Source organism: Dromaius novaehollandiae, chromosome 7, assembly GCF_036370855.1.
Source record: "Dromaius novaehollandiae isolate bDroNov1 chromosome 7, bDroNov1.hap1, whole genome shotgun sequence".
Lineage (NCBI taxonomy): Eukaryota > Metazoa > Chordata > Aves > Casuariiformes > Dromaiidae > Dromaius > Dromaius novaehollandiae.
In genome coordinates, this window is record NC_088104.1 from 19,210,457 (window position 1) to 19,222,467 (window position 12,011).

General features: G+C 47.5%; 1 protein-coding gene across 1 annotated transcript in view; it reads left to right on the forward strand.

Moving 5' to 3' along the window:
• LOC112980077 (unconventional myosin-X-like) overlaps window positions 1-12,011 on the forward strand; it is a 101,808-nt gene that overhangs the window by 10,017 nt on the left and 79,780 nt on the right. Inside the window, exon 2 of the mRNA XM_026094713.2 lies at window positions 7,070-7,168. Within this exon, the coding sequence (XP_025950498.2) occupies window positions 7,070-7,168 (99 nt within the window). The remainder of the gene's footprint in view (window positions 1-7,069; window positions 7,169-12,011) is intronic.

The window sequence follows — 12,011 nt, forward strand, 5'->3', positions numbered from 1 at the left end:
TACTGTGTTAGGAGACCACTAGACCTTCCCAGGTGAAGCCCAGTCCCTTCTAGGTCCACAGCATGTCATCCTTCTGCCTTAGGAGAAGTAGCTGGGGCTGGAGGGGGGGAGCGAATTGGTTGGGTTTTCTTTTTTTGTTGTTTTTGTTATTCCTGCTGCTGTTGCAGGTATTTGTCTTTTTCCCAGCTGCTCTGTGTTGGCTGCTGACAGTTCAGCTGTTCCTGTTTCTGTCCTCTCTCCACCTGTGGTCCCCTGGACTCCCTCCACCCTTCCAGCAGCCGCTCTGGTGGCCAGAGGCACTGCTCCTGCTGATCAGAGATGACCTAGGGTCTGGCTGTGTGACTTCATTTCAGACTGACCTCAGAAAAACAGCAAGATTGCGTTCTTTCCCCTATGGATCTAGGGTGTCACAGGCCCCCCTCCCCACCAATTTTGCGCCCATTAGCTAAGTCTCTTTGTATCTGTCCTATCACTTATTCATGATCATCTGGATCAATCTGTTGAAAAGTGCATTTATTGAAACCTGACCCTGGCTTTGTCTGGACTACAAGGGCCTTTCTAGCCCAACCTCTGCTGCATAGTTTGCAACCACAAAGCCCACTGAGGCCAGGAAGAAAGCTGGCTTAGTGCAATGCTGCTTCCAAGCCTAGAAGCATATGGATATTGCCATATTGCCAGGAAAAACACAAGGTTTGGATGCCTAACTTGTATGCCCTGAACAGTCTCAGTGTACCAGGAGGACAATAGTATGTACCTATGCAATATATGTAGCTGAAAAGTCCTGCACCCACAGTGATTTTTGACCTGGATTGCTAATGCAAGGGATCTGTTGCTGAGACTTCCCTGCCTCTTGCAGGATGGCTGCAGCAGTGGGCTGGGAGCGTTGCCCAAACCTAGGCACCGCAAGGGCCTCTCAGTGTTGTGTTTGCAGGTAGCTCTGAAGGCCAAGACAGCCATGCCCATGCACGAACGAACAAAATACCCCAAAACATCCCCTAAGGGAAATAAATTGGACAATCGCATGCATGTTTCATACCTGGAAAGTGTCTTCCAACCAAGAGCCCTTTATCCCCTCTGAATAGCTCCTGGAAAAATGATGCTCCCATCCCAGTTGTAGCCCCTGCCAAGCGTGTTGCTCCTAGGACTTGTGCAGGTTTATGCATGAGGAGGAACGCGGCATGGTAGAGAGGCAGCACCACTGTTTGTCTGCTTAGAGCCTGCACGCCTGGGGCAGCTCATTCTCACTTGCACCTGAGAGGAGAGAGTTTCCAGAAGAGAGGAGCTCCTGGGTGGAAGTGGAGGTTGGAGGACAGTGCAGGCTACACAAGTCAGAGGAGAGCAGGGTATGACTTGTTTCTCGGCTGTGGTACCGTTGCAGAGCAGCGGCTTGCCGATGGTCAACCTCTGAACATGCTCTGAACACTGCTCCTAGTGCTTTCCAAGCCCATGAGAGCTGCTGGGCTGGGGCAATTGGGGTTGGGGAGAACATCTCTGTCTGGGGCCAGGAGGGCACGTGGACTGGTGAAGGCACTGGTAGGGACAGAGTCCTGGGTTTTGTCCTCTGGCACTTAGTCTGCCTTTAGCAGCGGGATAGCTGGTGAGGAAGGTCCGCTCGCTAGTGGCTATACGCTCTGCATTAATGCCTGGGTGTTGCGCTGCTGCAGTCAGAGTTGTGCACTGTTTGTTCGTGTCTAAGCCCTTTCCCTGTTGTACAGTGCACAAGATCTCCCTTCTCCTTTCCATGATGACAGTCTGCTGCGATGCAGATGCATCCATGTGGATGCAAGAAACAACTCCTGCAGTCAGTCACTCTGTAAAAGGCAAAGGAGGCCAAAGAAAATTGCAGCTTCATTTGATTTCCTGATATTATGGATATCAGAAAATGTTATTTTTTCCCATGTTTAGAATCCCAAAGTGGCAGGTGTTATGCAGAGAAAACTGACGTTCTAGCGTTTACTGTCCAAGATGGTAAGATGAGAGTGTGAGAGTAAGGCAGAATGTATGAAACACTGTTCTTGGTATGCTGGCAACTTTATTTTCTAAATTATAGCTCCCTGTTCCGGGATCAGTTTTCAGGATTGTGCTTTGCTGTGTGCTTTGTGGTAAGGCCAGTTCATAGGCAGATTGTCACTGAGGCCATGGGAATTGCGATTCTGTTCTCTGAGAGCTTACTTGACATCCAAGTGACCTACCCTATAGACAGGAACTTAGGTACGTTACTACGTTATTCTTTCTTTCAGTAGCTGCTGTTGTTACTCCATTGAAAAAACTGATATACTCTTGCTTAAAGAAGGAAGTGGTAGGGGAAAATCTATTCTCGTTATATTAGGAGCTCAAATTAGCTATATCATCGGCATTTATTCAATTGAAAGCAATTACACAAAACCATCACTGCTGTTTCTTATCTGTTTTCTAAGGTAGCAGATCAAGGATTGCTTGTTGCTTCATTTAGCTAAACTGTTTTGTCTCTGGATGCAGGTGAGAATTTCTGTATCCCAGTTTGAAAATTGAGGTTCTTCACCCTTATGCGTGGAAAGCAGGGGTTTTCCAATCAACTGTGCTGCCCGTGGAAGCCGGGAGCTACGAGAGCCGTGGGTTGCTGCCCTGTGGTGCAGGGGCATGCTCCGTTTTGCTGCCCTGGTTTGTCCCCAGGAAATTCAGTCTTGCTGCCTGGCAGTTCCTGGAAGTTTTCTGCTCAATTTAATCCTTTCAACAGATCAATGAAATGTATGGTACTGGGGGAGAGGGGAGTGATGTGAGGGCAGTCTCTTTGGTGTCACCATCTGTTTCTGTATTTAGTCAAGATTCCTTGGGGAATTTCAGGTTTAGAAAAAAGGGCTGATGAAAGGAGAGACACTAAAACAAACTCAGTCTTGCAGGAAATGGGGTCTATGCTGGGCAGAAGTTAAAATAATTATTTGCTCTGTGGTTCCTATTCTGGCTGTCTCAGCACAATGTTCCTTTTGGAACAGTGTGGATGGATGCAGATTTTGGACTGGGCAGAGGCAATTGCTGTTGTAAAAACATATAGCATCGAAGTAAACTGAAGCAGAGTTTGGGCAGCTGAGCTGCAGTAGCACCCAGAATTTCTACCCTGTTGCCTTGTGCTCTTTGGCAGAACATAGGCGAATCTGCCGTAAGTCTGTAGGAAATGGTGCAATACTCTATGAAAGAACTAGGTCTCCTTCTGCTTTTGGGAGTACTTTTGCACATGAACTTCTGCTGGGAAAGGAGACTGGGTCAGTCTGGACTTTCTGATAATTTCTATGTGTCCGAGATACCAGAGGGATCTTGTTGTGCATCTTCCCTTTTTCCCCCTCCAAGTGGAACCTAATAAAAAAAATCACAATGTTGATGCCTGTGGAGTGGTGTGCGTTGTGTGTGTCTGGCCCTCCCAGCTGTCTCTCCCCCAAAACTCATTTCTGGCCTCAGAGAGTGGAAAGTGCATGTAACTGGGACCCCCTGCCCTTCCTCCTTGGGGACAGACGGCACAGGGTCCTGTGAGCATGACGCACTGTCCATGCTGACACGCACGTGTGCCCACGTGCAGGTCCTGGCACCCAGGCGCAGCACACAGGCGAGGGTGGGGGAGCTTAGCTCCCCATTAAACCACGCTTGCCTGCAGGCTCCCCTCGATGTGCTTGTCGGTTACTGATGTTTGAAGGCATTGAAAAGCACTATTGGAAGTTAGTGTTACAGTAAGAGTATTAGAAAAGGTTTTCTTTCATCCCACTGTCTGTTGGGAACTCCAGAAAAGACTTTGCAGTTTTCTGATGCTGACTCTTCTCCCTTGATCCTGTGCTAATAGATGCCTGTTACCTGTCAGTGAAAACAGCATAAAGCTCTTCTACTAACACGTGTTGCTATTCACGTATTTGCGCAGAATGTAATTTGGGAAATGGATGGTTTCTAAACAGCAAGGTCTTATCCAGATGACTCGGGACACTTTCTTTCAGGCATCAAGAGTTTCAGAAAATGTCAGAGAATGTCATGAAGACCCATAGTGCAGTTCCTCAAATTACGTATTCAGTGAATTGCTTACCAGCTCTCTGGCAGCTTGAAGCTTGAATCTGTGTCCTTAATAAAATGTTTCTTTCTATTGCAGTTGCTCGCTGTCCGTCAGGGCTGAGCTGCATACATCCTCTTTGCGTTTGGGTAGTGATTGAGTGCACTGGTGCTTTTTATTCACTTAGTGAAGGGAAATTAATGTACCTGCTATCAAAATTAGAGGAAAGCTCTGCAGCAAAGCTGGAATTATGTAGGTGTAGGCCTTTTTTTTTTTTTTTTTTTTTTTTTTTTTTACTGTTGTTAGAACCAGTTTCTTTACTGGGAGGGCTGAAGTTTGGCCAATAGATATATCTTCTATTTCTAAGGGTAATCTTGGGTATTAAAGTAGCTAAGAAGTAGATAAAATAAAATAAAACATTAGAAATAGAATTAGTGTGCCACATTCTATGTAATATAATATGGAAATACTATCACATTTCTGCAAACACAGTAACCCCCGTAAGCAATGAGCTAATGGTGCTGAAGGGATTAAGAGGATAGGAAGGGCCTTTATAATCAATATCTTAGGGGTAGAAAACAAATTAGGAAGAAAGGAGGCTCACAAATCAATGGAAAATAGGATGGCCTTGATGTTATTCAATGGTTCAGCACTTTAGCCTTTTCTGAATGCCTCTGTAAGCAGAGTTTATGTGATTTCTATGGGAAGATGCGGAACAGATTGGTTCATAATACTTGAAGTGCAGTTTGACGTTAAACCTAATTCTGCGTAACTAACCCGTTCCAGTGGCAGCCTGCAGGCAGCGTGGGGTCCACAGCGATGCCAAATTGTGCCCTATGGTGCCAGATCGCCCATCAGTCCCCGCGGGCCTGGTGTTTGGTGTGGAAAGGGCTGCCGGCCGTCAAGGGTGGCTCTCATGTAGCACGCGGGCGGGTTGGTGGGGGACGGTGTAGTCACGTAGCCTGCCTCCCTTCGCGTGGTCGTGGAGGCTTTGTCAGCCCTAACGCTGGGGACTGGCTGGGAGGCAAGTGTTTGGTGTAGGCAGAGACGGCTTTGCACAGCAAACTGAAAATGGGGTAGGATTCATCCTATGTTCTAATGTTCCTCCTCAGCCGGTCCCACATTGGCGCTCGCAGACCTGCATCTCTCTTCGCCATCTGTGAGGCTGACTAAGCACCTCCTATCAACTTAATCAAGGAGCTGAGGTTCAGTTAGTGCTTACTTTTGGATGAAGCATTGGTTGGGCAGGTCAGGTTGTTTCCTGAGGATTTGCACCACTCTGCAGTTGACAGACCTTTCAGTAAACCTGCTGCGTTTTGCAGCCTTTTTTTCTGGGTGATGCTGAATGGCTGCTTGCTTGTGTAACCCCCCTTTGGGGAAGACCCTGGGGAAGGCCCCATCCATGGATTTAACAAGACGCGCTCTGCACATGAGAAAGAACTGCTGCAGCTCGAAACCATGTTCAGGCACTGAACATGGTGGGTCCATGGTCATCTGGCAAGTATCTCGGACACATTTTTGACCTGCTTGTGCTTTTCATTAATTTTTTCTTCTTGTCTGGCTTGGAAGAGTTTAAGCAGAGGAGAGTGGTGGCTCTCAGCTGGTGAGGTGCTGGCTGCCATCCTACTTGTCCTGCGGTTGTGACGTGGCTGGGAGAAGAGGGAGGGGAAGGTCTGACCTATGCAGGCAGGACCAGGGCTTCTTGCCGGCCAGCTGGCGGAGGAGCAAATTGAAGGGCTCCTTTAGTCCTTACAGAGCCCGGTCCTGCTGGAGCATGCAGGCTGGCACCGAGGGAGTACGGGTGAGTGTAGGAATGTGGTAGCAGCACCTTTCAAAAGCTAAACTAATTTTGGTCTGTGTGACTTTTTTATTAGTTTTCCAGATAACCAGGTAAAGTTTAAGATTGTATGAGTGATGATAGAGGTGTCCTGGTGCAGCAGCAGGGCACCGCTGACTGGCGTGAGGGCATAGATCCACTGACCTGGCTGTGTTTTTAGGTGACTAGAAAGTTCTTGAGTGAAATTTGCACTTTTTTTTTTCTCCCCTCTTTGCCAGTTGGCATCCATTAAGTCTGCATTTTGGGCCCCTTCTTTCTGTTGCTCTGTCCCAGGAGTTCTTATCCACACGCCTAGTTTCAAATGTTAACTTAATGGTAACTCTTAAATCTGTTTCTTGACTGCAGATCCATGTAATTCGTACAGTCTGACCTCTGTGACACCCCTTGCAGCTGGAATTTGTGTTTGATATGGTGAAATGCCAAACTTTGATTTCCGTTCACGTCTTTCACCTTTGCCCTGAATCTTCCCCTAGCACAGATTTTCACAGCAAAGTGCACTCATCCTTTTCTGTTTGATGCAGCCTGGGCTTGTGTGTCAAGGTCTTGAAACACAAGGCTGAGAATCAACTTCAGTTCAGTGAAAATACATATGTTACCAGAAATCTGCCCTGTGCTCAGGGTTGTCTCGTGAGACATTGAGCAATTTAAGCTGTTGTAGTGTGTGCGTGTGTGAGAGAGTATATATACATCAGGGCCTGATACGAGAAAGCACTCAAGCCATGGCATTTACCCAAGGAGACTCTTGCAAGAGAGGCAAACAAGAGAAGTCCACTTTGCTTTTGCTGCTCATGTGTGGAAGTGTTTTGACCTACAATGACGTGTGGGTGTATGAAACCATGAGGATGCTTTCTTTATGGTTTTTTTTTGGTTATTCTAGCATGACTTCTGATGACCGGCTATTCTAAATTTGAAAATATTTAGACATTCTAACCCACTACTCTGAGCATTTGTATCTTTCCATGACTCTGTCAACAAAAATTGATGTTTCCTTAGCTTGGTCTCTGCCTGAAGTTGATTAAAAATATTTTCTCTCTCTCTCATGTTATGTTAAAAAAAGTTCAAACTGTTTTCGCTAAAAACATAGATGAGACTTCTTCAAACCTTTAAGGAGCTGTAGTTTGGAAGTAGCCTCTGAACACTGCAGCTTCCTCCAGCTTTTCTCAGGTGTTTGCACCCAGCATGAAGATCTCACAGGCTCTAATGGGAGGTTTTCTGTTTTTTTGCAGGGTGCCAGGGTTTGGCTGCGGGAGCAGGACCAGCTGCAGCCATGCACCATTGCCTCATGTGCCGATGGAAACGTGCTCTTTGCCTCAGATTATGGCATGGTAAGTGAAATTCCGGACACAGGCTACAGCGTCATGCAAAAAGCTGCAAGATGACCTTCTTGGTCTTGCATGATTTTTATGTTAAAAGGAGATGTATCAATTTAAACTCTGCGTTTTTTGTCTGAAAAGTGACGTGGCTGTGTCACAAACCATGCCAAGGGTCTAACATAAGTTAGAAAGAGAAGGTCATTCTCTCTTTGTCTGCATTACAGAAAATTGGATGATCTTTCTTCAGCCTCTTACCTGGTAACGATGGACAGGGGAAGGGGATTTAGGACTGGATGGGGACACAAGTCTAACCAGTAGCTGGGTTTTGGATTTTTCCTCCATGAAATTTTAAGGTCTGAAGGAAACATTGGGCGGAAGGACCACGTGCTTTATGGTTTGTGCAGGAAAAGCACATGGTGATCACTCAAGGGCTTTCTTTGTTCAGTGCCCTCCACAGCAGCTGTCCTGTGTGCTTCTCTCATCTTCCTCCTCCACTGCTTGATAACTGTAAGAGAGTTTGGCTATCTTATCGCAGATGAAAAAACAGATGAAAACATCCGCATTTTGCTTGGGTTAGGTAGTTGATCCCTCCTGTTCTTAGGATCCCTAAATCTGGAGTCCTCATGTTTGTTCTGGCCCAGCATCCTTCCAGTTCTGAGGTAAGATGTCTAGTCATATGCTTCAGGGCTTTTGCCATTTGTCTGTAGGAATCTTTTCCCTCGTGGTGCACAAATGAACAGATACATTCATTTCTTGGCCTAGTTTTTTTTTAAAAAAAACAAAAAACAAAAAACAAACATTTTCTTCCCTTTGTTACTTATAAGCTGACTGGGCAGTTTCAGTCAAATGCAAGAGGGGACTAGAGGTCTCAGAGGTATGAAGTTCTTATAAATTTTTGAAAACAGGGGAAGATATCTATTGGAAAAAAATTCCTGAGTTCTTCCTATGGGCTGTAACACAAACTCATCTTTTAGCACTGTAGAACTGTCAGAGACAGACCTAAAGGGCTGCAGCTGTAGGAAAAAAAAATCAGTAGCAGGTTTTTGCTTCCCTAACAAATCCTTCAGAAATTTGACTTCCTGGGAGGAAAAGAGGAACTGACACTTATGAAATACAAGAGATTGGAAGCTGCCTTCTAGACAGATGAGCCCAATGCTCGAAGGATGAACAGAGCTCACATACTGGATGGGAGCTTTGCTCTCATGCTCGGGGTTGCACTAATGGATGGATTTGGAGTTGAGAAGAAATATTGTCCCTCCTGCTTCACCTGGTTGGCAAGTCCCATCTCGATACAGTCTGTGGCTTGTCTGCTGGCCATGTTTCACTTAATTCCTGGCCAGTGGAAGGGCTTGGAGGAAATCTTGGTCATTTTTGTTCTGTCAGTGAGCTATGTCTGAGACAAAATCAGTTCATTACTAGGGAGAAAGTAGAAATCTTTGGCTGTATTGTGAGGTACCTCTGTGGTCTTCGATAGCTTGTTTGTAGTTGGAAGACTGCAAGTTCTTGATGCTCTTCTTCCCAAATCAATAAAGATCTGCTTATGAATGCCTATAACTTTCTGCTTAAGTATCAGCTGTTGTTGGGAAAGGGATATTTTGGAGGTCTTACTCTTCCAGCTCTGCTGAGAGACCAGTTCACCTGTATGTTCTCACTTGCTTCAGGCAAAATCGGCTAGGTTAGCTCAGTCCTGCAAGCCACCGAGGCCAGGCTGGCTCCCCTTACCTGAAGCAGGGTGGGGGGTGATGCTCCTCTGAACCGCCCTCTTGACAGATTGCTGGAGGGAGGGCAGAAATGAGCAGTGGAGTGGGTGAGAGCCTCTTTGCTGGAGGTGCAAAAGGGCCTGGCTGGCATGGATCGGGGCAGCACCTTGCAAGCTCTAAGGGTGGAGGGCCATTGCGTCTGGGTCATGCTGTTGTCTCAGAAACCTCAAAGCTCTCAGGAAAAGCCTCTTTGACACAAGGATGAGCAGAACTAAAAACATTTCACATACCTGTCTCTGGGCCCCAGATGATCCCTGCAACCTGTTGATGATATGGAGACTGGAAACCTGTCCCTACCGTGAAGGACAGAGGACAGGTCAAAAGTCAACCCTTTCCCAGTGCCAAGGAAGTCCTGAAACCTCTCCCCCATGCCATGTGTGACCTCCCGTCCCAAATCCTGATGGGACTGGAGGCCACAGCCCTGGCCTGAGAAAGGCTGAGCCACTGGCAGGGGAGGAGATGGGCAAGGGTTGTTGGTGAACTTCCCGGATAAACAACCTCCTGGTCTGGGTCGGGGTGTCCATGGGGTATGCAGTGCACTCCTCACAAGAATATATTCCCTTGTGTGGTGTTCCTGGCTGGAGGGTACTGAAGCCAATGCTCCTCTCACCCACCTTTGCTGCAGTCCTGCCAGAGCAGCTCTTTAATTTTTTGTGAATCAGGACCAGATGCTTTTTTAGGGAGGGATGACTGAGTAACCCCAGTTAAAAGGCTCAAGCAAGAGTTAACAGATGATGGTCTAGTCCCCACCAATCATTTACTCTTTTGTTTAATATCATGTTGCTCTTTTTTGGGGTCCCGTTTTCTCCTGTGCTGTCTGAAAGAGCAAATAAACAAGTTCTGGCCATCACACAGTTATTTTTTGTGCATAGCAGCCTCTTGGTGCAGGTGCTGCTAACTACCCGGTATCTGAACACTAGTGCACTCAGCTCTTTTTCCCTAGACATTAAGAAAATGTTTCTCTTCTGGCCCAAATGGCCACAAGTGCTGACAGTGCAGTGGTAAATGAGTAATTGCAAGGAAGATGTAAGGAAAGGTCATGTCATACCATTTTGGACTTGTCCACTTCCAAAATTTGCCCAGGTCAGCAGAGAGAAGAGAAGCAGGGAGGTTTGCTGCCTCATGGTTTGAAGATGCTCTAGTGGTTTTGCTCCTGACAGAGTCCAGTTCATGTCCTGCATTTGCAGCTTGCACTCTACTCTGAATTTAGTTCCCATTCTCCTTTCCTGCTTCCCCAGTTCTCCTGTGGGAGTGCCTGAGGCATCTGCTCCAAGAAAAGCAAAGAGTGATGTGGTTTTTTGGACCACACTTGCAGAGGGAGGATTCTGCTGCTGGCCCAGAGGTACCTCTCTGACACCCAGGAGCAGAAGCGGTGCAGAGAAGTCCAAGTAGGCAGAGAGGGCTGAAGGGAGCCTGGCTGCATGCTGGGGTCAGCTAGTCAAACAAACAGTGTCAAATGAAGCTATAACTACTAGTGGGATGAAAAAAGTGTGTCTGTCAGGGAGAGTCACGGGTGTAAGTGGATGCAGTGGGCAAATGTCATAGGGAAGTAGGGAAAAATGAACAGTGGCTGTGTATTTTTGAAAGCCCTCTGGCTCTTGAGATCTGGCTGTGGGGCAGTCTCCCAGTGGAGGAGACCAAGTCCTTCGTACCTTAGGTGTGACCAGGAAGACCTGGGGCAGACAAGTCTGGGAGAAGGAGACTGCTTTTCCTCTCCAGCTTCTCCCCAGATTGGAGTACGTGACACTGCTGCTCTGACTGTGCAGGCTTTCACCCACATCGTGGGGGTCTTGCAGAAAGATACGGTGATGGGTTATTTGTTTCTGGTACTGGTGAGGGTGCAGGCTCGGAGCTGAGCATGGTGCTTGCCCTGTGCCTGGACCATACTGCTGCAGCGAGCTCCCTGTGTGCAGGAGCAGTGCCCGCAAGCCCTGTTCTGGCGAGGTGGCTCGCTGCAAGGGCGCAGGGTGACCTTGGTCTGCCTCCTGCAGCTGTGTGACTGGCCTTTCCCTAGCCCTCACAGCAGTGCAAGGACTGCAAGGGATGGGCAGGAGAAACCCAAATGAGATGAGCCCTGTAGACCCTTAGCTTATTCTCTATGGGGTCAGTTAGTTTCTTTGGTGGGGAGGGCTGACAAGGAGGGATAGAGATGGGATAGGGGCCAAAGCCTCAGAAGGGAAGGAAAAGCCCAGGTTTTCTTGGAAGGGTTACTGCAGGCCTGCTTACTTCTCCAGACTGCCTAGATGAAGTGTCCCATCTGTTTTTCTTGGGTTTTGCCATTTAGCACAGCCTGGGATGATGGATGGGAGATGGCACATGGCTGAATCCAAGAGTGGGAAGCAACTGAAATAGTGTGTGTGAAATGCCAGCATCGTGTTTGAGGAGGAGGAAAGGAGGGCTGTGACGTGGCTGCACTGGAAGGAAGCAGTAACAAAATTTCAGCTGTGCAAAAGCTGAGTAAAGAAGCAAAGAAGATGATAGCTGAAGTAAAGAAGATGATAGCTGAAGAGTGGGTTATCGAAGAGGGTGAAGGTCTAGCAGGAGGAAGATTGTGTCAATTGAGTCAAGAAGATTGCAGCTGTGTAGAGAGAGGAGAGGGCACTTCCCAGAGCAGTGACAGGAAAGTTAATAGCTGTCAATGCACAGAGACTTGGAGAGCCACATCACGTACATATTACCGTGCGTGCACACAGGATGTCATTGCTTTGTTTGGCTTCTCATCTGCTTTGCTTTCCTTTGCCCTGAGCATGACAACTTCTCCCTGGGACACTTCCCAGACGCTCCCTGGCTGCTCGGATGAAGAGTGCAAGGCCATCCCTGAAACGTTAGAAAGCTTTGCCTAGTCCTAGCCAGAGTCAGAGCTGTAATCCCACCTGTGTTTCTGTGAAGCCTCTACCCTGGAGAGTAGAGACCTTTCCCAGTGTCCTGGGAGCAGCTGCCACCAGTCCTGAGAGTAGTGTGTAATACCTGCCTGGCTCGGTGTACTTGGAGGCGGTGCCCTGCTCCAGCTAAGGGGACTCGAGTAAAAAAATCAAGTAATGCTGCACTGAGCTGTCTCAGGCTATGCCGAAGGTGAGAGGATGACTCGATAGCCA